At 45.0% G+C, this 24,870-nt stretch overlaps 1 protein-coding gene across 6 annotated transcripts in view; it reads right to left on the minus strand.

Annotated features, from left to right (window-relative positions):
- The window catches only part of MGRN1 (mahogunin ring finger 1), a 321,313-nt gene that overhangs the window by 27,375 nt on the left and 269,068 nt on the right, over window positions 1-24,870 (minus strand). For 3 of the 6 annotated variants that reach the window (XR_011199103.1, XM_069210483.1, XM_069210485.1), the window contains one exon: window positions 1,694-1,738. The exons of the other annotated variants lie outside the window; for them this stretch is intronic. Coding sequence is in view for 2 of the 3 variants with exons in the window: in XM_069210483.1 (XP_069066584.1) it covers window positions 1,698-1,738 (41 nt within the window). In the remaining variant the exon portion in view is untranslated. The remainder of the gene's footprint in view (window positions 1-1,693; window positions 1,739-24,870) is intronic. 6 annotated transcript variants of the gene reach the window in all.

Here is a 24,870-nt window from a genome sequence, read left to right on the forward strand (position 1 = left end):
TTTTATTTCACTGCACCAATTAATTGTGGAACAAGAAACTATTAAAGATACGTGATGTAAAAGAGAAGAGAGAAAAATGGGAAAGCAAGTAATGCTTAAAAAAGCAAGAAGGGTCTAGGTAGAGGAGGGAGGGAGTTCAAGGAGGCAGTGAACGGGGAGGAGAGAAAAGAGGAGGAGAGCAAGAAAACAGAGGAAAAAAGATAAAGATAAATAACAGAGAAAGAGGCAATCACCATGACATTAAGATTATTTTCCGCATATTTAATATCGAGCCTCTTGAAAAATGACTGCCAGCGTCGGAAAATTATAGTTTACAGAGTACAGCCACAATAACCACAACAAACAAATTGTCAATTTAAATGAAGGTGAGACTATCAGCCTAACGTTTGTTTTCATGAAATGGTACTTGTGAATATATGAACCAGTCTTAGTAATTGACACTGAATCTGTAAAACTAATGCAAGATTTAAAGGCAACTTTACAGGCAGAGGACTGGCTGAATGCTTCCAGTAAATATTCTTGAAATTAATGGCACATTTAACGCTATAAGCAACAGCAAAACTATTCAAAAGTTTGATAGCCTTCAGAAACCTCTTTAAGGAGAAATTTAGTGTGGGTCAAAAACATCTTTGTGTGGTAATTTAGGTGACTGTCAAGGCTTTTTCCCCGTAAAAAGAGGGTCAAGCCATTACTTCTAAAAAATATTGGACTAGTAATATTGTTACATTTCATTGCTTGATTTAAGAATGTAGGATCTCGGTTAAGAATCTAAAGGCACAATGGATATTGCCAGTTTCGCATGCCTATTAACAGGTACTGACAGCGTCGCACGTACATAGGTCTGAGTGGCCTTTAGCTGCTCCAAAATCTGAATCCTGATTAAAACCCCAAATAACCTTAGTTTCACTTTGGAAGTGTAGTGAAATTCAATTTGGGGGTGTGTGCTGCCTTGCCACACTGGGCAAGTCACAGATAGTCCAGTAAAGACCAAGCACATCCAGAAAGAGGCTGGTTACCTATAATAAGACAGACTACCTCTGTTATCCATGTCTAACTCTCTCTCTCTCTCTCTCTCACACACACACACACACACACACACACACACACACACCCCTCCCCCCCCCCCCCCCCCCCCGACTGAGGGGTTGAGTTGGGCTGGAATCAGGACCAACTGCAGCACTGCCAGTTACCCAAAAAAATAAGTGGCTTTGAGGCTACCTACATTACTAGCTGGTGGCATAGTTGACTTCTGACATGTAATTGTGTCAATGAAGTGTAACCAAGTTCAGCTAAAACTAATCAGGAGTGCTACGCGGGGAGTCAGGCATGGAAATTGAAATCTATGCACCTTGCAAAAAAAGCAGTCTAGCATATGGTGTGTAGAATTGACACCATGTATTTTTTCCTCACACCAAAGGTACCTCCAACACAATTTTGCAGCTCCACCACAAGTTGTTATTCCCAAACACTACAAAAGGTAGGTAAAGATTACACAAGTTGAGGTACAGTTAAGTATCAAGCAAAAGTCATTAAGATAGGTCGGACAGAGGAAACTAACAGGCATCTTTTACGTTTTAGCCAGGCCGTTAGCACACCTTTAAAGGTGGGGCCTTTCTCCTTCCCTCTTGCCTCTTCTACCCAAGATCATTGTAGACTGAAACAAGTGATGCATATGATAGAAAGAAAAACATACCATGTTACTCGTCAATACCAATAGAGCAGGAATCAGGACCCAGAGCTGATCAAAACAGCAAGGGAAAAGAGACAGAAAAGGAAGGGCACATTAGAAATGAAATCAGATAGAATGACACACAGCAGAAAATACCTGCCAAAAAGCATCTTATTTCTAAATCAGATCAATGGCAATAGGGGAAATGTACAAGTGCTGTCTAGATGAGAAGTACACCTTTCTACATAACCTAAATATGAACTTTGATCGGCTCAGCTAACTTACGTACAATACTGGTACCCCATTACAAACGGAATCTCATTCCCCTGGATACAAAGGCTCTCAGAAAAGGAAGCAAAATTATCACTCACGCATTTGCGTTTTTTGCCTCAAATACAGAGCTATACTGGTACCCTGATACCTGTAGAGAGGTAAATTAAGTCACACGTGCTTATTTAATTTGTGAGACACGTGTTATGGGATACTTGTTACAAACACATGGGAGCCATGTAAGAGGAATTTCAGTAGGTTTTTGAAGGCACCCATGTAATGATAATCAAAGAGAGAAATGCAAGAAGAGAGATGCAAATCCACAAATGTGATGGAGACATCCAAACACACATATTAAAACAGAAAAAGGGTTACGTAGAGAGCTGAACATGAAGAATTAAAAAAACATAGAAGTGAGAAAAGGCAATTTGAAATAAGAACAGCCATGAAGGAATATCTGAAAGTTTGTCAATAGTGAAAACAGTAAAACAAAGGGAACATTATCAAAAAATAGGTTTGCAAGAAAGCAAAAAAAGAGAGAACAAAGAGAAGCAACATAATATAAAAGAGAAACAACATACATATTAAACCAATGAGAAAGTAAAACAGAAGTAACCAAAACTCGCCAAATTTACTTTTCGTACTAATACTGTTAAGCCTGCCTTCTTTGACAATGGATAGTGTTGCCCAGTTTCCAAGATCTCTGGGATTACAGCATGCACTGAACATGAAAGGAGACCTAGACTCATGCCTACACATGTGCATATGGCAGACTCCTATTTATTCATATCCCTAAAGCCTAACCCAGATGGAATATGCACACAATTAAAGGGATGACAAATTCATCTTTGCAAATGTAGGCAACTTAGGATGTTCGAGCAAAATTCTCAATGGCATCTGAACATGGTTGTTTATATATAAGTTTGAGTGCAGACTGACAAATCTCAGGGATTTACAAAGTTTTCCACAAAAAAGGCTGATGATCTGAAACCGTTGTAGTTTTCCAGACTTATTCTTAGAAAACATTTGTCAATTTGTATTTATGTTCCTGCAAATACTTTCTCACATTCAGTACAGCGATTGCAAAGTACTGAATTGCCCTTTTATGTATTTTACCTCAAAGACAAACCATTATTCCTCTTGAAGAAATCCCCTTCTCTAACACCAACCAATTTTAATAGTGTTATCTTCCTATTCCCTCCTTGAAAATGAATTTGTCTCTTGTCCTTGACAGAACAAATATTCTAAATATTTCCAAAGCAAAATCGGGCCAAAGAAAAGTGTGTGGTCACCCACAATATCATAAGTTTGTGGGTGCTCAGTGGGGGGCACTACTGAGCCACAAAGAAAGTACTATATGATTGTCAACCATGAGCAATAAAGGATGGTGGAACTGTTATGCCACTAAGGCAGTATTATATGAAATTCATCCAGGAGTAGCAGAGGGCCAATCTTTTGGTCCACCAAGGGGTGACGACTGAAAGGGCAGGAGATTTGCACCAAATGTCCTTCCAAATCCCAAAAGGATGACACCCTTTAACTTGCTGCTCTTTATCTGGACCATTGGTGGGACATCCTGGGATGAAGGATTACGTAGAAAGGTTACGAATGCTAGGGGATGCCTGTGATAATTAGGGGGGGGGGAGAGGGGGGGTAGGGAGAAAGAAAGAAAGAAAGAAAGAAATAAAGAGAGAGGGATAGAGATAGATAGATACAGAAAGAAAGGAATAAAGAGAGAGAGATAGAGATAGATAGATACAGCCCACTCTGAGACGAGGTGTCACTGATTGACACTCTCCCTGAGCGCTTTAGGGCTTAAACCTGAAGCGCCTAGGTCGGAGTCAATATGTGATGCTTCCCCTCGTCACCAAGGGGGAAAGCCTCGAGGCATCTTTGCTGAGCTGAGGTGGTCAGCCCATCTGAGCTGTGAACTCTTCAGCCCAGCAAAGTTCAGCTCAGGCAGCCAGGAGCCTGCACAAATCACGCATGTCTAGCTCCAGGCTGCCTAATCTGAACATGAAGAGTGCCTGTCAGGCTGACCTTTACTCAGCCTGACAGACACTTTTCTTGAGGGGCAAAAGGAGGGGGGGAGGGGCCCTCAGTCACATTGACGGGCGGTGGCTGCTGGCCCAGTGAGAATAGAGGGAGGTGAAAGGGGAATAAATCGTAAATAAATATTTGTGACTTCTGAATGCTGTCAAAATAAAAAAAACAAAATAAGAAAAACAAACATACTGCTGTTTGTTGTGCGTTCCAAGTGAGCAGTACACATCCAGAGCAGTTGATGTGGCTTTGTAGTGACGGATATCCTGTCCACCGAAATATAAATACCATTACGTCCTACAGGATTTAGATTTCGGCAGGCAGGATTTCCGTCACTGTTGTGACGGAGTAACCCCTTCACCAATATCTAAATCAGGCCCTAAATCTACTGAGAAATGTCAGTTAACAGCAAGGGAATATGCTTTCAATCTGACAAAATGGATCTCTTGGCACAGGGGACAAATACTTCCAGTGGTTCGCTAAGAACAACAAAATGTTAAACTGTAAATAAGCGTTTTCTAGGTCACTCCCGAATATTTAATGAAAATGTGCTCCAATGAGCAGTCATCTGGTAGTATGGCTTCTTTCTTGCTGCTTGCTCACGCTTCAAGCTCTTTGGTTTGTATTTAGTTATATATACTCTTTTATTCAGGCCATACGTCAATCTTGCTGCCATAATATTTGTGACTAGTTATTAACAGCCTCTGAAAGAGAGCTATAACCTCTAAGTATTTAATATACTAAAGCATTTTATGGCTGCCCTAAAGGCCAAAGCTCCAACCAACTCTGGACAGGTAGAAGTTGAAACTCATCATCTTACACAGTATTTGGGATCTATGGTCCATTTGAATAAAAGAACAAGTTGCTTACCTTCAGTAACACATTATCTGGTAGAGAGATATTCTAGTTGCAGCTTCCTTACCTTGCAACCTTAGAATTTCCCCCAGGCGTCAGTCTGGATCAGGAGATTTTTCTTCGAGCAGTGCTCCTACGCGGCGACAGGTGGCGTCGGTCGTCTCTGCGTCTGTCGGTTGCGTCATGGTCACAGGATATGAAGTCTCGGGTTGTTGATGTCATTTTTTTTCACAACTTACCAAGCCAGAAGCGCAGCTCCATGAAGAACACTGACCCTGGCGCGCCAGAACTAGGGCCATGAAAGGGAAGTCCCTGTGCCTAGAAATAAGGTCGCAGAGCGGGGAGGACGGGTGGGTCGGTAAGGAATCTGCAACTGGACTATGTCTCTACCTGATAATTGGTTACCAAAGGTAAGTAACTTGTTCATCTGATAGAGACTTCTAGTTGCACATTCCTTACCTCAGAAGCTACCCAAGCAATACCTTCCCCGGAAGAGGGTCTACAAACCAAGATCATACTAGGAAGTCCTGCAGGACCAAATGAGGAAAGTACCCATTCCTATTGACCTACTTGTCCAGGCAGGAGTGTTTGGTAAATGTGTGCAGGGACCCCCGCGTTGCTGCCTTGAAGATGTACAGGACTGGAACTCCATGTGCTAACACAGTGGTTGCAGGTATTGATCTTGTAAAGGGAGTGTGCAAACCCTCCGGGGGTTGCTTTTTAGCCAATGCACAGAGCATTTTAATGCAGAGAACGACCCATCTAGAGATGGTTCTCTTTTGCACTGCCCCTTTCTTCGCACCCACATAACCCACAAAGAGTTGATCATCCACCCGGAGCTCTTTGGTACGATGAAGATAGAACAACAACGATCTTTTTGGGTCCAGAATGTTGAGTCTGTCCTCTAACACAGAAGGATGTGGGGGCACGTAAAAAATAGGCAAGGTGATGGACTGGCCTACATGAAAGGGCGTGACTACCTTAGGCAAAAAGGAAGCCCTGGTACAAAGCAGCACCTTGCCAGGGTGGATGGAGATAAAAGGTGGCTTTGAAGAAAAAGCCTGCAGCTCACTTACTCTGCAGGCAGAGGTGATAGCTACAAGGAAGACTGCTTTCAGAGTAAGCAGGCAAAGTAGGCAGTTGTGAAGTGGCTAAAAGGGACCACACAGAAAAATAAGAATTAAGTTCAAATCCCATTGAGGCATTATGAACGGGGAAGGAGGAAAGAGATGGGTAAGACCCTTAAGAAATCTTCTAACAATGGGAGATTTAAACAAGGAGGGTTGGTCAGGCAATACGAGGAAAGACAAGATGGCAGACAAATAACCCTTGAAGGAGCCCAGATCAGAGCCCTCCTGGGCCAAAGAAAGAACAAAGGAAAGAACCTCAGAAAGAGGGGCAGAGAGAGGGTCAGACTTGTCTGTACAAAATGCCACAATTTTTTTCTATCAACAGACTATACCGTTTTAGTGGAGGGACACCTGGCTGCCAAGATAACATTACAGACTTCAGGCGAAGGTCAAAAGCTGTCAACTGCCGCCACTCAATCTACACACAAGAAGGTGGAGACTGGACAGTGGCAGGTGAAGAACCTTCCCCTGCTGCAGTGACAGAAGATCCTCCCAAAGGGGCAGTCTGATCGGAGGATTGGTGGCCATGCTCAAGAGCTCACGATACCATACTAATCTTGCCCAGTCAAGAGCCACAAGAATGACTTGGGCCCAGTTGTTCTTGAAAACTCTGGGCAGAAGTGGTATTGGCAGAAAGGCGCAAAGGAGGCCTGAGCTCCAATTGAGACAAAAGGAGTCGCCGAGCGACTGCTGCCTTGGAAACTCAAATGCGCAAAACAGCCGACATTGCACGTTCCGTGCGGAGGCGAACAGATCTTAACAAGGCTCTTCCCCACTGCTAGAAGAGACCTTGTGCCACATCCGGATGAAGACACCATTCATGATAGACCAAGCATTGACAGCTGAGTTTTTCCACTCTGGATATGCCCTGATGTTCCAGCCATGTCCAGAGGTGCAGGGCCTCATGATAAAGGATCTAATACCCCACCGCGCCCAGCTTTCTTGTTGAAGTACCACATGGCGCTGTCTGTGAACACCTGCACCACTTTCCCTCAGAGAGGGAAGGAATGCTTTCAATGCTAGCTTGATCACCCTGAGCTCTCAAAGATCGATATGGAGCTCGTACTCAATCGGAAACCAGACGTTTCTGATCTCCGTCTCTCCCATGCGGCTGCCCCATCCCAGGAGTGACGCATCTGTTACAACAGTCAGATCTGGTTGGGGAAGGGAGAGGGTTTGAGCGCCACCACTGCAGATCTTGCGCAGTCCCCTTCGATTATCTGGACCATGTCGGAGAGATTCCCCTGATGCTTCGCGCACTGGAACTTCAGGTCCCACTACAGAGCCTGTACATGCCATCTGGTGTGTGTCACCAGCAGGATGCAGGAGGCCATGAGGCCTAGCAGCCTCAGTCACTCTCACTGAAATCCAGGATAGAGGCTGAAACATCAGTATCATAGCCTGAATATCCTGGACTTACCACTCAAGAGGATAGGCCCTTAACTGCAGTGCCTCCAGAACAGCTCAGATGAAAGGAATCATCTGAGAGGGAGTCAGGTGTGTCACGTTTAGGGTGAACCTCAGGGAATGCAGGAGGTCTGCCATAGTCTGGAAGTGGGAGATGACCGCTTTCAACATGCAGTAGTCGAAATAGGGGAAGACAAACCCCCAACCTGCGCAGATGAGCTCCGACCACCGCCATCACTTTGGTGAACACCCGAGGGGTGCTGGTAAGGCCAAAGGGGAGCACAGTAAATTGAAAATGCTTGTGACCTACCACAAATAACGCCTGTGGGCAGGCAGGACGGGAATATGGAAATATGCGTCCTGCAAGTCCAACACTGACATCCAGTCTCTCGGGTCCAGGGCAGATAGGCTCGTAAAAACCTTGGCAATCTTATCTTCTTTTTGTTATGAACGGCTATGCTATGTTAATGGTTCAGAAGAGCATACCAATACATAGAAAACCTTTTATTAACCTTACCACGTTTTTTGTTTTTTTTTAACTTTTTTTTGTATAGCATGGATAACCATTTCACATTCCAGAAGTTAAAAACACTTATTATTCTCGCCTCAGCATTTGTTTTATCATACACTCCCCTATGTCAATCATACTTCATGCATACTTTTCCTCCATACAGATCTCATAAACTCATGCACTCAAACGTTCCACAAGAATGATACTGAAATTTCTTCAAAAATTGATACATGTACGTTATGTGCCACACTCTAATGCTAAAATTCAAATCACATAATAGACTTGTTCGGTAGGGCAACTCACCAAAACATGAATTGCAAAACATGAATTTTGTTCGATATCTTGTCGTGCCAATTATTATAATCCTCAATGTTACAATTAAAAAGGGGTGGTAAAGTCCATAGCATGAAATCTTTTTCAATTTTTGACCCAATCCTCAATATCTCTTTCACTCTTAATACATGTAGCTTAAATAATTTCCACTCTGTGTTACAGTCCACAATATCTATTTTGCTGTTAATCCATGTGGCTTAAATCTCTTCAAAGAGCATTAGCTCCCCTTTTGGGCACGGGCGGCGCCAGGGGTATCCGCGCCAGAACCGTTGCCGGGGAAAGTCGCAGTGGTACAACCAACGCCAACACTGCGGGCCCCAAGGCTCCCCAACAGGGGTGGACAACCCAAATATGAGGTGCATGGCCTTGTAAAATTCCTCCAATTGGGCAGGGGTAGCTCCGGCTCCTGGAAGCTCAGGGAGGCACAGAGCAGAGCTAGAAGTAGGCTCCAAAGACAGAGGCCTACAGCGAGGATGCTCCTTCGCCTGCGTCGCCCGATGGGGTGAAGTCGAAGAGCTATTGTGCTTCTTCAGCTTCTTTTTACGCTTACCTGAATGTCCCTGCGATTTTGAATGGGACGAGGATGATTGGTGATGGCTCCATAAGCGATCTTGTGACCTTCCTCTCGACCATGACCGATGCAGAGCCAGATGCTGGACTGCAAGTAGCTTTAGGGATCGGTCCCTCAAAGCCTTCGGGTTCATAGCCAGGCAGTCGGAGCAGGACTTCAGGTTGTGGTCGCACTCCAAACACCAGAAGCCCACGAGGTGCCAGAAGTTGCAGGGCTTGAAGCCGGTCTTAAGAGACCACATCCTTGACAAACCAAGAAGTCTAAAAAGTTTAACAAAAATTTGAAAGGCCAGTCAAAAAGCGACTGCAGGGGTAGCTCTCTTCGGATCTGTGCGTAGGCTGGCATGGAAAGAAAAGAACTGACATCAGGACGCCAGGGTGGTGCCCATACACGACCCGCAATGTCATGTCTGGCAACCATGATGCCAATGAGGAACATGGAGTCCACAGACACCTCCTAATGGCACGTAGAGGTACTGCTCGAAGAAAAATCTCTGGACCCAGACTGACGCCTAAGGGAAATTCTAAGGTAAGGAATCTGCAACTAGAAGTTTCTATCAGAAAAAAAATACTAATTGTTTATGAGCTTTAGAGGCAAGGCCAGGTCCTACAGCAAAGGCGGTTTTTGTTTAAGGTCAAAGAATAAATCTTAGTTATGTGGAGCCGGCAAAACTTCATTCACTTAGGGATGATGATCAGACACAAAGAGCAGTGCCTTTATAATGAACATGCTAGACTATTAAACATGGGTTCCAATCATTCGAGATAACAACCCCTGTAAAGTTTCCCAAAATGCACAACTCCAACAGATTCATTATTACCAAATGCATAGAGCATACATGCCTCACACACAATCAAAACACTCGTAGCATAGCTTAGTGAACTGAATTGTCGTACTGATATGGCAGATTTCTTTCAAACGAAGTAGAATTGTCCAGTCGGCAAGCACTTTTAACACAATGTAGGGGAACTACTAAAAAAATAGTCATAGGTAGAGAACACTATACCTCACCTGAAGTTTGTCTCCCAGGTCTCACCCCCAGGAGAGGCAAGGTGGGAACAATATTCGTTGACTTATTACTGAACAATGCAGTAGAAGTCCATAACAGGCCTATCTATCTGACATAGGAAGGGTCCAGGCAATAAACATATAGAATGTGAAAGCACTGCATTACACAGACAGGAAAGTTACCACTGTTTTCATTTTCTGATCTCCACTTAAAAGCGCTGCGCCTCAAGGCCCCTCACTATTTTCTTTTTACTACTTACCTTCAGCTTCTTTCTGCCATCACCCACAGGCAATTTTTGGATATCCATGTTGGCCGTTGGGCATTGGACGGGCAACAACTGGTTGATCTTCCATTCAGATAAAACAAAATTTATGATGGCACTAAGCACAAGGATGTATATTCAGCTGCATCACTGCCTTTAGAACTAAGCACTTCTCTATTTACAGTTTCTTCGGTGACAAAGGGGTTTGCATTTGACATAAGTTTATCCTAGACAATGCAGATGTAATAGAGGCAGCCCCATTCTACCATCAACTGAAAACCTAGCACAAATTGTACTGTTTGTTTCTTTGGGGGAGGAGAAGATCTCTAAACAACTCAGATTCTTATTGGTTCTCATCTTGATTTGGAAAATGTTTGTATCTAGGTACTTCCATGAGATTTTCTGGATTAGCCCCAGTTTGTGAGAAAAGGTGGCCCTAGTACGAATGCTGGTAAAAGAAAATAGGACTGCACACCTTATTATCGTAAAGCTCTGTGCTGGCTCCTGATAGAACAGAGTTCACTTACAGAGATATATTCCTACTGACACCTTCTGCTCTTTCAAAAATAATTTGTTGATGGTTCCTGAGAGAGAAAAAAACATTCTTTCTCTAAACCCCATGTAATAGAATGCTTTTAGAAATATACTGTGCAAGAACACTATTCTTTACTTTGGAAAAGGCTTCTAAAGGGAAAATGCTACTTACCCTGTTATCATCTATTCATAGCGTGAAGTGCAGTAGATTCACCTGCTCTGCATATTCCTGCTATGTAGTGTTGGGCCCAGACGTTTGCAACTTCTCTTTCAGGTCGTAAGCGTTCAACCTCGTGTATACTTTTAGCATACTTACTCTGGGCTTAAAGCTATTTAATTTGTTAGTTTAAGTGTCATTTAAAAATCCTTGCTTGCTAGTGGTCAGTCATGCCTCTCTGTCCCTCCTTCTGTCTGGGAGCAGGAACCAACTACTGTAAAATTACACTTTGACCCAATTATCTAGTCTGTAGGGGACTTTTTGTTTACTTTGTTTCCTGCCTGTGTTCAGGGAAGCTGCTCTTTTCATTTGAAGAGCATTCAAGCTCTGACTTTAGCTTAGCTGTAAACAAGGCTATAAATCAGGCTGTTATCTTGGTCCTATTTGGACTTTGTAGGCTGTCTGCACCATCTCAGCTGCCTGGCTTCCGCCATTCCTTGGAGTGTGCCTGCCTGCGATCTGGTGCAGACAGCAAAGGAGGATCACTTGCTTACTTAATTACTTGATGGTGGGGTGGTGAAAGTAGTATTCTATTAAAATTAGCATGGCATATTTAAATTAGGATGCTAAATGGCAATTTTTTTATTTTTGGCTGTAAATAGGGGAAGAAGGTAAATGGAAGTTCTTTAGTTATATGCAGGGCCGCAAGAATTATGTGGCAGGAAATTACCAATTTATGTGGCTAGAAAAGTGCAGTTATAAATTTACAACGCCAATAGCTCTAACTAAAGCAAATGCGAGATATATTGCAATTACAAATGCTTGTTTTCCCAATGAAGTCAGTCACAAGACTTTGTCTGACTTCACCCTTGATCCACAATGCTAATATACACTGGCTGTACCTCAACCTGTTTTCCGCACAGCAAGTGAGCAATGTAAGCTGAGTGCATTGTCAAAGACAGAGTGCATTGTGCATAGCGAGGCAAGTAAAGAAGGACCCAGAAACATCTGTGGTGATAACGGGCTTCCAGGGAGGTGGATGGGTACATGTGAATCCACAGCAATACATGCTAGAAATAGATGGTAAAAGGCTAAGTCACAGTTTCCATTCAAAGCATGGGCTACAAAGCAGTCCCTCTTCTGGCTAGCGGACAGATGATGCAGATGTTTGAAAAAGTGTTCTCAGTATACAATTGGCCAAATAAAGGCTGTTGACATGCTAAAACGTCCGATTATGAAGGTGCATAGCTTAACAAGGTTGCAGCTCTGCAGATATTCCTAAAAGGGGTATTACCGAAAAAGACTAATGTTGCTCTTTTTCATGTAGAGTGGGTTATAGGGGCACAGGTAGTTTGCAATGGCTTTAGCTTAACAGGTTTGGATGCATTTAGCTATCCGCCAGGAAGTGGCAGCTTTCAAGATGGCACAACCCTTATTAGGTTCTGTGAAGACTACAAAAAATGTGCTGGACATTCTAAGAGGTTTACTTCTTTCAATGCAAAACGCAATAGCTCGCTTAACAACCAGAGCATGACGGGCCTTTCCACTACTGACCCTGAAAGGGTTAAGATGACAGGGAGCTTAATGGTTTGGTTCATGTAAAAATCTAAGACAACCTGAGGCAAAAATGTAGGCGTGATCTGAAGAACAACCCTATCTTTGTGAACCTGGGTGAATGGACCCTGTACTTCAAGAGCTTGGAACTAGCTGAGTAGCCTGAGGGAGGGGACTGCAACTATGTAAGCCACCTTCTAGACTCTAGGTCATGAGTGTAGGGACTCAAAGGGAGGATGTATAAGTCATATGAGGACCACTTTTAGCTTGCAAAGAGGCGCAGGGAATGTCTTTGGAGGTAGGACCCTCTTTAGATCCTGCATGAAGACCTTCATTACTGGGATCTTAAAAACAAAACAAAAACAAAAAAAGATAAATGCTCTCTGTTCTGAAGGTAAGCAGTAAATGCAGTTGAGTGTAACCATATGGAAGAGTAAGCAAAGTCTACTCTGTAAAGGCATAGCCAATAAGAAACAATCAACTGCAGAGAATCTTAATGTTTCTAAGTCTTTAGAGATGCAATAGCGCATTAACCTTTTCCACTAAGCTGTGTAACAAGCGTGTATTGGGCTACTGCGCTTACCAATAGGAAGGCCATGCATTCCAGTAGAAGGCTGAGGTTTCTGAACTCTAGGAACTCGGGGGCTATATCAAAAGGCTCAGCTGTTTGAGATTTGGGTGTATGAGCTAACCCTAATTCTGAGTGAGAAGGTCCAGTCTCATGGGGAGTTAGTTGTGGGGACTGACACCTCCAGCAACAGAATATCAGGGATGTCTTGGCCTGGCTGGAGCTACTATGATGAGGGTCATAGACAACTGTCATGTTCCTCACCACGTAGGGGATGAAGGGGGGAAAGCCAGAAACGAACAGGCAAATATTCCTGACAAGTTTATCCATGGTGCACTGCCCACGGATGGTGGGTGCTGGTAACCTGGAAGCGAAGTTTTGGCATTTCATATTTTCAGGAGTGTAGACAAGGTCCATTGTGGGAGTTCCCCACCTCCAAAAATACCTCTGAAGAAATTGTGGGTAGAATTCCCCTCCTCAACTTGTTCATGGGTCCTGCTCATCAGGCCTACAAAGTCACTGTCCACCCTCTCAAATGCTCAGTCAAGCAGGAGGATGTTGTTGTTAGTCGTCCTATGCTAAATTTCCTGAGTTAGTGCACAGAGATGAGGGGAGTGGATGCCCTCCTTTTCACAGCTGTCATAGCTGGAATAGGTGTAAAAAAATAAATGGGCGCTAGTCTGATGGCTAGAAGCTCGAGATAGTTTATTTTGCAACCCCGGTGCAGTGGGCTCAAGGTGCCTAGGATAGTTATCTTGAGAAGCTGAGCCCTTCGCTCTCTGAAAAGAGATGCACTGGTGGTGGTGGTCAGCTGTGGAAGGGAGTGTAAAAATGGCCTGTCAAACAAAGATTGTTGCAAAATCAGAGAGTGCACAGCCCTGGTTGTTACCAACACTAAATCCTCCCAATGCCCTATTGCTTGTGCCAACTACTGAGAGAGTCACCCATGCAATGGGTGCATGTGTAATGTAACGTATGGTACAATCATTATGCATGAAGCTATCAATTGCAACAGTTTCATTACTGCAGGAAAGTGCCCCTTTTTGACATGGTCACCCCCACTTTTTGCCTAGAATTTGATGCAATTTCGACTGAAAGTGCACTGGGTTCCTGCTAACCAGGTCCACAGTGCCAGATCTCTTTCCCTTAAAATGTGCAATTGTTCCCCAATTGGCCAAATCCTTGGCACCCTTGTAAGTCCCTAACAAGTGGTACCCAAAGTACCCAGGGCATGGGTACCAAACAAGGTCCCCAAGGGCTGCAGCATGTATTGTGCCACCCTCAGGGACTCCTAACCTAGCACATGCAGACTGCCATTGTAGGCTGTGTGTCTCGGGGCTGCTAAAAAAGAAAATAAAACATGGACACAGCCTATTTGCCATGTCCATTAACACTGCATGCAATATATGTAAATCACCCCTACAGTGGGCCTTCCAGCCCTAAGGCAGGGTTATTATATTACATTAGGACATAAGCACAAGAGCAGATATGCCCCTGCTATATCTTTGTTGATTCCTAGACATAGTGAGTGGACAGGGAAGCTTTTTTAAATAAATGTGCTGGACACTGTTAAGTACGAGTTTCCCAGCTACATGATGGCCTTACTGTTTGGTATCAAACATCTTGTATTAATAAACCCTCACTGATTCCAGTGATAGATTAATACATGCACCCAGAGGGCACCTTAGAGGTGCCCCCTGTAAAACTCACCAGTTACCTGTGTGCTGGCTGACCTGTTCTACCTGGACTGCCACCACCAGGCACGTGAGAGCCTTTGCTCTAGGGCGAACAGAAACGAAGCCTGCTTTGGCAGGGGTGTCAGCATACCCTTCCCAACAGGATGACCTGTGAATCTGCATTCCAAGGTCGGGGGTTCCAAAAAAGCCCACCACCCTTGATATGTAGATCTGGTTTCCCTCAAAGGAGAGGATGCTGACCCCCTGCCCCAGGGCCCATTTGCCACCTGGACAGGTGGGAAAATTTGTAGTCAGGGAGGTGTGTCCAACCCTCAGGTCAGTCCGACCCCTAACGTGAGCTGCCTGAAGTGGACACAACTTTTAGAAATCTGCCATATTGCTGTTGGCAAAATTAGGAACTCTAGAAGTGGTCATATAGGGGGTGTATTGAACCCAGGGGTAAGTAGCCCATTGGCTACAACCCTACACTCCCCAAAACGCCCCTAAATTCAGTATTTAGGGGAGTCCCTGTTACCAAGAAATCAGATTTAAGGAGTACTCTCCAGAGATGTAACAGCGAGAAATGAAAACCGGTGGCGGACTCGTTGCCAAACCTGCTAGCCTGCCTCCCAACTCTAACAATCATGCCAAAGTCGCCTCGTCCTCCAGTAGCTGAAGCTTCCAAAATCCCGGGAAGACTTACAGCCTTTACCCCAGCACCTGGTAGCTCCTGTGGAGTAGCAGAGCTGCTCCCCTGCATCTTTGCAGTCACCCAACAACCGCTAAAGAGGACTACAGATGGCCAAAACACCCACCAGACAGCGCCACTGCAAGAGAGCCTCCTAGCTGGTGTTGAAGTGTGCCAACGGTTCCAATCTGGTCCTCAGCCTCTCCAGAGACAAAGTACACAGTGGGTTTCCCCACTGCGACCTCCACTTTAACACCTGCAGTCTCTTTATGCAGGCCCCCTTCAACCACCACCGCTTCCGGTGATAGCAACCCTAACAGTCCCTTGCACCTGGACGCCATGGGCGGAGGAGAACAGCACCACTTGTGTCTCTGTGCCCCCCACAAGGCTTGTAATACTTGAGCCCACTTGTTGGTTCACCCAGACTTGTCCATCAGTCCACACCTGCAGCCTATATCCGTAGACACACCTCCACCGCGAATGCCACCTATGATGGACACCCAATGGTCAAAGAACCCTCTGCAACCTGCCGCGCCAGATCGAGGAGAAGAGGACCACTGGAGTCCCTCGGCCCCCAAGCATCACAAGACCTGAGCCCCTTTGGCAGTTCACCCAAACTGGAAACCTAGACCTAACCTGCAGCCTCTTTCCAACTGGACCGATCCCTTTGACTAACAATGAACATCCAACAAAGCACCACACCTCTGCACCCGGCCACCCCAGTGCCACCCAGTGTAACCTGCTGGAGTGGTCCTGACCCTTGCCCAATACTCATCTAAAGTCCAGGAGATTGGTCCCATAAGTCGCTGTACTCTACCTGTTCACCGAGTTTGTGGTTCCTCTAAAGGACAACACTGCAGCTTTCAAGAATTGCACTGTCGACTTTTCTGAACTGTAAAGATTTCTCTTGCAAAACGTACTTACCTGATCGTATTGACTCTGGTGCCAAAACCTATATAAAGATGCTTATTATTTTACAAATTGGTGTGGATCCCCGCTTTGAGTTGTGTTTCATTTATTGACTGTGTATTTGCAGATGTCTCGTACTCCTCTCTGATAAGTCTAAGGCTGCACGACCACACTATCCGCTAAAAGGGCACCATGAGGTTGCTAGAGAAAGCCCTGTCTACTAGTAAGGGAACGCCTGGACTCTGCATGGTATATCTAATTTTGATATACCATATTAAGAGCACGATTCCTACAATTATGTTTCAAACAATGATGTGTCTAAATAATAGGTAGCTGCTGTTGGAATACCACCAGCTTCTGTAGGGGGCCTGTGTTGCCTGTTACCCCAGTTATTATGGAGCTAAGAAAGGACTGAGCCTGACAGGTTTGAAGATGTGATTTTTTTGGCACTGATGGCGAAGCCTAGGGTATGAAGTAGAGACACTGCTGTTTGTGTGTTCTTGGGATATAAAGGTCCTCTACATGGTAATAGACGTGCACTCCTGCCTTGAGTTCCCAACTGTAATGATGTCTGGATCCATAAAGCTGATGTTTGTTGTCATAGGTAAACACCTATCACAAGTGTACACCATGAAATAGGGCTGCCTCACAGTGTGGTCTTGTTTGACCTGGAGGGCCCCACAAAGCATTACCTCATAGTGGTGGAAGGCTACTGCTTTCAACTGGAGTTAAGCAGGACAAGCTCTGTGGTGGCAGCATACTATGTGCAGGACTAAACAGGTCCTTTTTAACCTGTGCCACTGGAGTGAAGCCTACAGGCTCACTCACGTTTAAAGTTTGTGTTGTGTGCTTAACTCGTCCCTGGGTCTGGTGTGAAGTGCTGCATAGAGCCAAAGTATATGTATATGCATTGGGTGCAGGTGTGCCTGGGAAGGTCGTAATACAAGGATAGTGCAGGAGTGAGCACTGTGGGCATGGTGTGCATGCACTGGAGGAGCATGTGCCTCTAAGTGGTACAGTATTTGAAGGACGTAGTGCTGTGCCATGTGTATAGGAAAAATGCATGTACTGGGTGTATGTGTACCGGTGAGTGGTACAATACATGAAGGATACAGTGCATGTTAAATGCTTATGCTGGATGTATGTGTGCCTCAGTGCTGCACAGTACACCATGTTAAATAGATCTCTGATTGCCTGTGAGGTATACAGTACATGGTGGATACAGTACTGAGCAGCACATGTACATTGTATACGTGCACTGGATGCATGCCTGCCTGTGTATGGTACAACAGATGAAGGGCAGGGCCCTGGGTTCCTTTTATGGGAGACCCAGGCCTGTATGGTGAAACATCAAGAAGAGGTAGAGAGAGCCCCAGAACAGGTTTGCTGCATTCCTGTAAGCTGGGTGGGACACACACTGGGGAGGTGAGGACCAGACCTCCCCTGTATACTTCAAAGAGTGCTCTTTGATTCAGTGAGAGGTCACAAGGAAGGGGTCTGCGCACATCTCAAAAGAGATGTGGCAGATAAGAGAATCACAAAGAGTAGAGCTAGAGGCTAGCTTTTTGATGCACATACCACTGTGGCTGACATGTGGGTTTAAACACTAGTCACTCCCATGGCAGTTTTGGAGACACTTCTGCTGTGACAGACTACTTTTCAAGAGGAAGAGGGAGCAAAAGAGAAGCAGAACCCCAACATGAAACTTTAAAGAGTCAGACCCTAAATCACATTTGGTGTCTGGGAAAGTACTATAAGAAGGGGAGGTTCAGACTCCAAAAAATTATAATCTGCCAAGCAGCAAGATGGGCTGTGTGAGGAGGGGAAGCTCTGCAATACTTCTGCCTGTGACCAGGGCTGGGGGGCCAAGACTTGCAAGTCTCCATGATGGGCGAGGGAACAACCCCGGGAAACCAAAACTACCTGTCCTGGAGCCTCGAGCACTTGCATCTCCCTCTTTGCAAACAGGAATGTGCCTGTGAGAAAGAGGAAAGAGTTGGAGGGAGGGAGCCCTGTTGATTGGACATCCTGTGAAAGATGTAATGAAACAAAATGCAGAACAAAGTCATGACCCCCATATGCCAGAAGAGGGCCTTAGTGAATTTGACAGTATGTCGTGCTGCGCCTATCTGGCTGGAGCCGGGGCGCGGTAGCAAGACAGCGACCCTGTATACTAGGAGGGGCTGCTGCAGAAAGACTGCTGTGTGGAAAATGTATGCAGCCCTGTGTGGTAGCGGAGAGGCATCCCCGTATGCCAGAAGGCACCACCATATAGAGTTGACCGGGCCATAGCCTGTGGACTGTGAGTTTAGGTGACTCGTATTCCGAAGGGAGTCACCGGGAGCATCAATAACTATGACTTGTTCTACCGCACTGGAGAAGTGAGTACACCATGGGAGTCCTACTGCCCCATCACCCAGGCAAGGGTCCCAAAGGAGAATCGCAAGGAGGAAGTGGGACAGGTAATCACCACAGAAGCCCCGACTTCAAAGGGTATTGTGCAGTTGTCTGTGAATGTCATTCTTCCTTTGTGTGGGTAGCAGAAGACATAAAACACTTATCTTTTTTCATAAAAGTGAGTATTTGGCTGGACAATTTATTGCTGCTGCACGCATTTAGAGTTGTGAACCTGTGCCCACTAATCTATAGTCACACCTCCTACCCTTACCTGCCCACCACCTTCCCAAGGGAGCCTTGGACTATTCGGACTCTGCTATACTGAGAGTCAAGAGCAGAAGGAATACTTGGCCCAGTTACTCGGAAGTCATAGCAGGTATAGCACCGACAGATCAAGATTAAAAAGGCCTCAATCCCCATGGTGGGCTCAGTAGCACCTGGGTGCCCGTTGTCCTCTGAAAGAGGTTCTGAAAAATGTGTTTGTTGCCCTCTTGCTAAGCCTATCATCTAAGAAAGAAAACACATGCATGTTGTTTCTGTGCAGGTGCGCTGCCTCTACTGCTAGGCACTTTGTAAAGACACTTTGAGCTCTAATGAATCCAGAGGGCAGGACCTTGAAAAGATAGTGTCATCCACCTACTACAAACAGAAGGTACTGGTGAAGTGCTGGGTAGATCAGGGTATGAAAGTGCTGACATGAAGTTGTCTTGGAGTAGCAGTGGGTAACGTCCTGCAAGGTGCCCAGTAAAGTGTTCGGAGAGGATGACTCAGTCCATGGGTCAGAGGTCGAGAATCAGCTAGAGGTCGAGAATCAGCTAGAGGTCGACAATCACCTTCAGGAATATATATATATATTTTTTTAAATAAAAAACAACAGGGAGTATGTCTCTGCCCCACAATGGGTAATAGTTCAATGGTGCCCTTTGAAAGGGGCGGTTGTACTTCTATGGCCAGAAGTTCACCAAAACTTGGTATGTGACAGAGGGGTGGGATGCTAGGTTGAGTGGAATTCAAGGCAGTACGTTTCTTGCATAATGGAGAAAACCCATTGGTTTGATGTGATGTGAGGAGCTGCTACAATCGTCCACTAGCAGATGTAATGAGGTTTTGGTGAATGAGAGTGGAGCTCCTTGCATAGCCACCTCTGGCCTTGTCACATCAATTTCCATGGTAGTTGCACCCACCTCTACCTGAATAGTTTTGATCAGCTGGAAATCCTGAAAGGACAGCTGTTGCTACTGAGCAGGAGGTATCTGACCTGAAATCCCTTGCTTGGCTCCTTCTCTGGCCTACTCCTTACAAAAAGCAGACTTGGGAAAGGGGAGTGTACGGCGAGCATGGATTTGGTGATTTTGGTGTCCTTATTTATTTTTTGAGCATCTGATTCAACTGGGGCCGAACAGAGGTTTGCCAACAAAAGAGACGTTTAGGAGGTACTATTGCACCTCTGACCTAAATCCTGATACCCTAAGTCAAGCATGCTTGGGAAGGAGGATGCGGGTGTTAACACACTTTGACCGTATCTGCTGCACATGGGCACATCTAATGTTGGAACTGTGATACTTTTTCCATCAGCAACCAAATTCTGCCCTCTTTCACAATGGGCCTCTGCTAGTTGTTTTACTAACTCCTCCATTTCCTCCCAGTGGTACCAGTCATACCTGGAGAGGAGACCCAAAGAGTTGGCAATGCCCCAGTGCCTGACTGCACCAAGTGTTACCTGGTTCCCTGCAGCACTGGTCTGGTTACACACTTTGTTAGGTGGAGGGCACTGCTTATGTCGAAGTACTTTTACAAGTAGTGTGCACCACTAACAAATCAGTCCACATTTATAACTTGGGTCATTTGGGGCAGGCTTATATTTCTTTGTCAGTCAGGGAGTAATTGCCGTGGATTTCACCAGCTCCTTAAAAATAACAGAAGCCAATTTAAGTATGCTCTTCCACATTGTGTTGTAGTGAACTGTACAGTCTGTTTTAGATAGAGTTTCAACCAGGAAGTCGTCATTATCTTCCACTGCATGGAGTTTTACTCGGTGGTGTGCAGCCCTTTGCCTCACTGCAGGGTATGCAGTGGTATCACTGGGTGGAGATGGATTAGCAGGGTATAGCTCTAGATCAGTCTCATCTGAGGGGTACACCACTTAGTCCTTCCAAGGATCATCCCCTTTGGGACCCAAAGGGCTCATGAAAGGAGTCCTGCGGGGTAGTATGGACTTCCGGTTCTGAGTCAGTGTCATGTGTTTCAGGTGGAGGAGAATATGGTGGCAGTGGTATCAGAGAAGATGTGGATGGCAATGGTGTGAAAATGAAAGAACTGTAGCTGAATTTCTGGGGCTTAGTAGGCTAGCCAGGTGGTTACTCTTCCAGGGCATACCGATGCTTCTTTTGGTAAGAGGCTAAGACCTGGAGTCTGGAGTTTTACCAAAATGTTGCCCATGTCCCAATAGTTGATGAGCTTTCTCTGCATTTCACTGACAGCCTCAGACAACCCACTGTTTTATATGACCAAGAGGGTGGGGGGAGCATTAGCACCAGTCTAGGCAGGTTGCAGCTGCAGTTTTGTCGCTGACTTTGGATCCAAGTGCGGCTTTGTGGAGTTTTGGGGTTGAGGCAGTGTGGTAGTTGGCTCAGAGTGTGGTTTGTTGGAGCCTCAGGGCTCACCTTGGTTAGTGGGCATTTTTGTGAATCGACCCAGACTCATGAGTCTGGTACTTCCCGCCTTCAAGTGTCAAACATTTGTGTCATTTTCAGCTTTGCTCCGAACTAAACGTCATTCTCGGCAGGAGTGATGCTCGGCTTTCATCAAAGGGAATGTCAGACGGCCTCCAAACTTTCTTTTCCTTCAACTGCAGGAATGGCAGAGGGCACAGCTTCTCTTCCTTCGATGACTTCAAATTTACAGCTCTGATGAAGTTGGGTCTCCCCAACAATGTTTGCTTTAGCGTCTTGTAATAGGTTCATCTTCTTTCTCTCTGGTACCCAAGTGATTTCCGGCAGAGGAAGGAGAGGAAGACTTCACACCTGTTCTCAGGGTGCTCTGAGAGGAAAGCAAAGTTTACAACCTTGTGATGAATGGTCCATGGAAATTTTGGGTTACAGCTAGGAGAAAGGTAGACAGATTTCCACTCCATGTCACTGCTCTAGGTGCATTCTTGAAGGAGCAAAGTGCCACAACCACTGACTGTCAGATCAGAGTCCTGGCAGAGCAAGCAGAAGCTATTGTTTGTGCAATGTGTGATTTTCATAGGATGGGGGGATGCTGCTGAACCAGAGGAGGAACCGAGAAGAAATACTAACATAACAAGTCGACTTCAGAGAAGCATTCCCGAATGTCTAAGCCAAATGGCAGAAGAAAACAATCTCAGGTGGAGCCTAGAATGGGTGTATTGTGGACCAGGGGTGGAGTCACACGTCTTGTGACTCAGACTTTTCCAAAGAAAAATAAGTACAAAACGTCCAGTCAAACACTAGGCAGCAGAAGTATGCAAAGTACTTGTACCTACAAACACACATACTACAAACACACACTTCTTTAGCGAGGTGTTAGCACCATAAAACCGTAAGATATACATGCACATACGCATCAAATGACACCCAATTGTTGATGCACATAGGAAAGACTCTGCACTTAACATTCTTTCAGAAGAATATTTAAAATAACTGAGTACTCTGGGGATACTCTCTGCCAACAAGCCTTCCCTTCCTGGATCAATGAGCGTAGACTGCTACTATTTGGGACCTCTCTCCTAGAACAAAGAAAACAAACAAAGATGACAACATTTCCATACAAGGTTGTGAGGATTTCATCACCAGATACAACTCTACACTTTCCTCCTGTAACTTCCTTCTCCTTTACAGACCACCACCTAGCAATGCAACATTTCCAGACACATTTCTAGACATATCCTTTTGTTATGTCAATAGGTCCAAACTGTTCCCTTCCTGTTGAATGCCCAATTTAGAAAAGATAATTAGGTGGGTACTCAAAAATAAAGGGGTATGGACCATAACCCCTTTCGTAAAATATTCAACACAGGTATAAAGATGAGAACCCACATTCATCAAATGTGTCAAAGCCGTCTTTAATTTGAGCTTCATAAATCCAGTTGAAAGCAAATAACAAAGTGCGTTGAATGGCGAAGAATGTGATAAGACAAATCTAATCAATCAAAAGAACATTCGGTAGATTCCAACAACCGACACGTGTTTCGCCCCCTATGGTAATTTCACCTGGTGCTTTTTCAAGGCAATATAGTGATCTTGTTCATTCATCATTTCAACAGAAAGTCATTGGTCCAAATAACAGTAGAGCAAGTAATTTTGTATTAAAAACGTTTATTATAAATAGGCCTTTTCTGGGCAAAGTGATAGGAGCAGCATTCACCCAGATGTCACAATTCATTGGAGATAACTCCATACTTTAAGACTACTAAACATGATTTTTCCCAGGAAGAGGCACAGAATCTGTCCTTAACGCCATTTGGGATGACCTTAAAAACACATCAGACTACAACTGGGTCGCTGCCCTACTTCTCTGTGACCTCTCACTTGCCTTCAACACAGTTGACTGTGACACACTCGTACAAAGATTCTACAAAGCCGCCATGGAGGACTACTGCTCTCAAATAGATCACATCCCACCTTCAAAACAGAATAAATGTCATCTGTACTCCCCCATTGCCCCACCCCGCCATCCAAACTGTACTTCATAAAAGGAGGGGTCCCTCAAGGGTCTATCATCTCACCCATGCTTTTCAACATCTACATTAAGTAATTAATGACAATAATCAATTCATTTTGTCTCACGTGTTATAACTATGCAGGTGACACAGAAATACTTCTTAAACCTTTAGGTGTGTTTGTCGGCCAACACAAGCATACCCACCCTGGTGTGGGCCACCATAGAGCATTAGCCGGCACCAGGGAGGGCGTTAAAAAATTTGCACCAGAGGATTTTTTTTCTTTTTAAATACCCTGGGGAGACGCAAAATAGCTTCCATGTCTCCCCCTATCCCTCACGACCATCAGTGACGTCTGTGCCGCGAGGCGTGCTGATGTGACAGTTTTTCCCTACCAGAGGATCAAGGAGCAGGTGAGCGTCCTCTCCCCACTCTGGTGTGGAAAAAAAGCCCAAAATGGCCTCCCCAGAAGCCAGGGAGGCATCAAAGGAAGGGGGTCTTCCTGGCATTGTTTCCTGGGCGTGGATCGCACAACAGGATTGTGAACGGTTCCACAACATTACTACCACCTAGTGTTTCCCCACTTGTCCTGATAAAAAAACACAACCCTACTTGTATGCCTGTGCCTAGAGCCCACATCAGGAATAGATCACTCAAGGGTCAACAGTAGCCTCATGCAAGGTCAACCATTGACCTTTGTGTGATCCATTTCTGTCACGGGCACTAGGCCCAGACACACCAGTTGGGTAGCGTTTTTATCTGGACAAGTTGGGGAACATTAGGTGGTAAAACGTTTGTGAATCCCTGCATATCCCAGTAAGTTACTTCACAGAAATACAAGGAAAATTGTGTTTTATTCAACATTTCACCGTTGCAGGGTATTCTAGGTAAAAAGACTTTGGAGAATCCACACAAGACAAGCCAAACCTCCATGGTTTCCCTTGGGTGTCAATATTCTTTTTAAGAAAGGTCTACGTTTTGTTGGTTTTCCTAAATGGTTTCAGATCCCAGGACTAATTAGTACACTCACCTCAGTTATCATTATACCCACAGTACATTTTAGACCCTTCTCTGTTGCAGGCACTTGGCATACCCACACAACTGAGGTACAATTTTTTATCGGGAAACTTGGGGGAATGCTGGGTGGAATAAAGTTTGTGGCTCCTCTCGGATTCTAGAACGGTACATGGCTGAAATGTGAAGAAAATGTGTTCTTAAGACACATTTTGAGGTTTGCCAAGGTTTCTAAGTGACAGTACCTGGTGAGAGCCCCACAAGTCACCCCATTCTGGATTCCCCTTGGTGCTTCTTTTTATAAAAATGTTTAGGTTTGCTAGGTTTCCCTCGGTGCTGGCTGAGGTAGAGGCCAAAAAACACAGCTAGGCCCTGTGCAAAAAATGCATCCGTTTTCATTGGAAAAATGCGATGTGTCCACGTTGTGCTTTGGGGTGTTTCCTGTTGCATGCACTAGGCCTACCCACGCAGGTGAGGTACCACTTTAATTGGGAGACTTGGAGGAACACAGAATAGAAGAAAAAGTGTTATTGCCATTAGTCTTTCTCTACATTTGTGCCTTACAAATGTAAGCCAGTGTGTTAGAAAGAAGTAATTTTGAGAAATGCCCTGTAATTCACGAGCTAGTATGG

Source organism: Pleurodeles waltl, chromosome 10 (assembly GCF_031143425.1).
Source record: "Pleurodeles waltl isolate 20211129_DDA chromosome 10, aPleWal1.hap1.20221129, whole genome shotgun sequence".
Taxonomy (NCBI): domain Eukaryota; kingdom Metazoa; phylum Chordata; class Amphibia; order Caudata; family Salamandridae; genus Pleurodeles; species Pleurodeles waltl.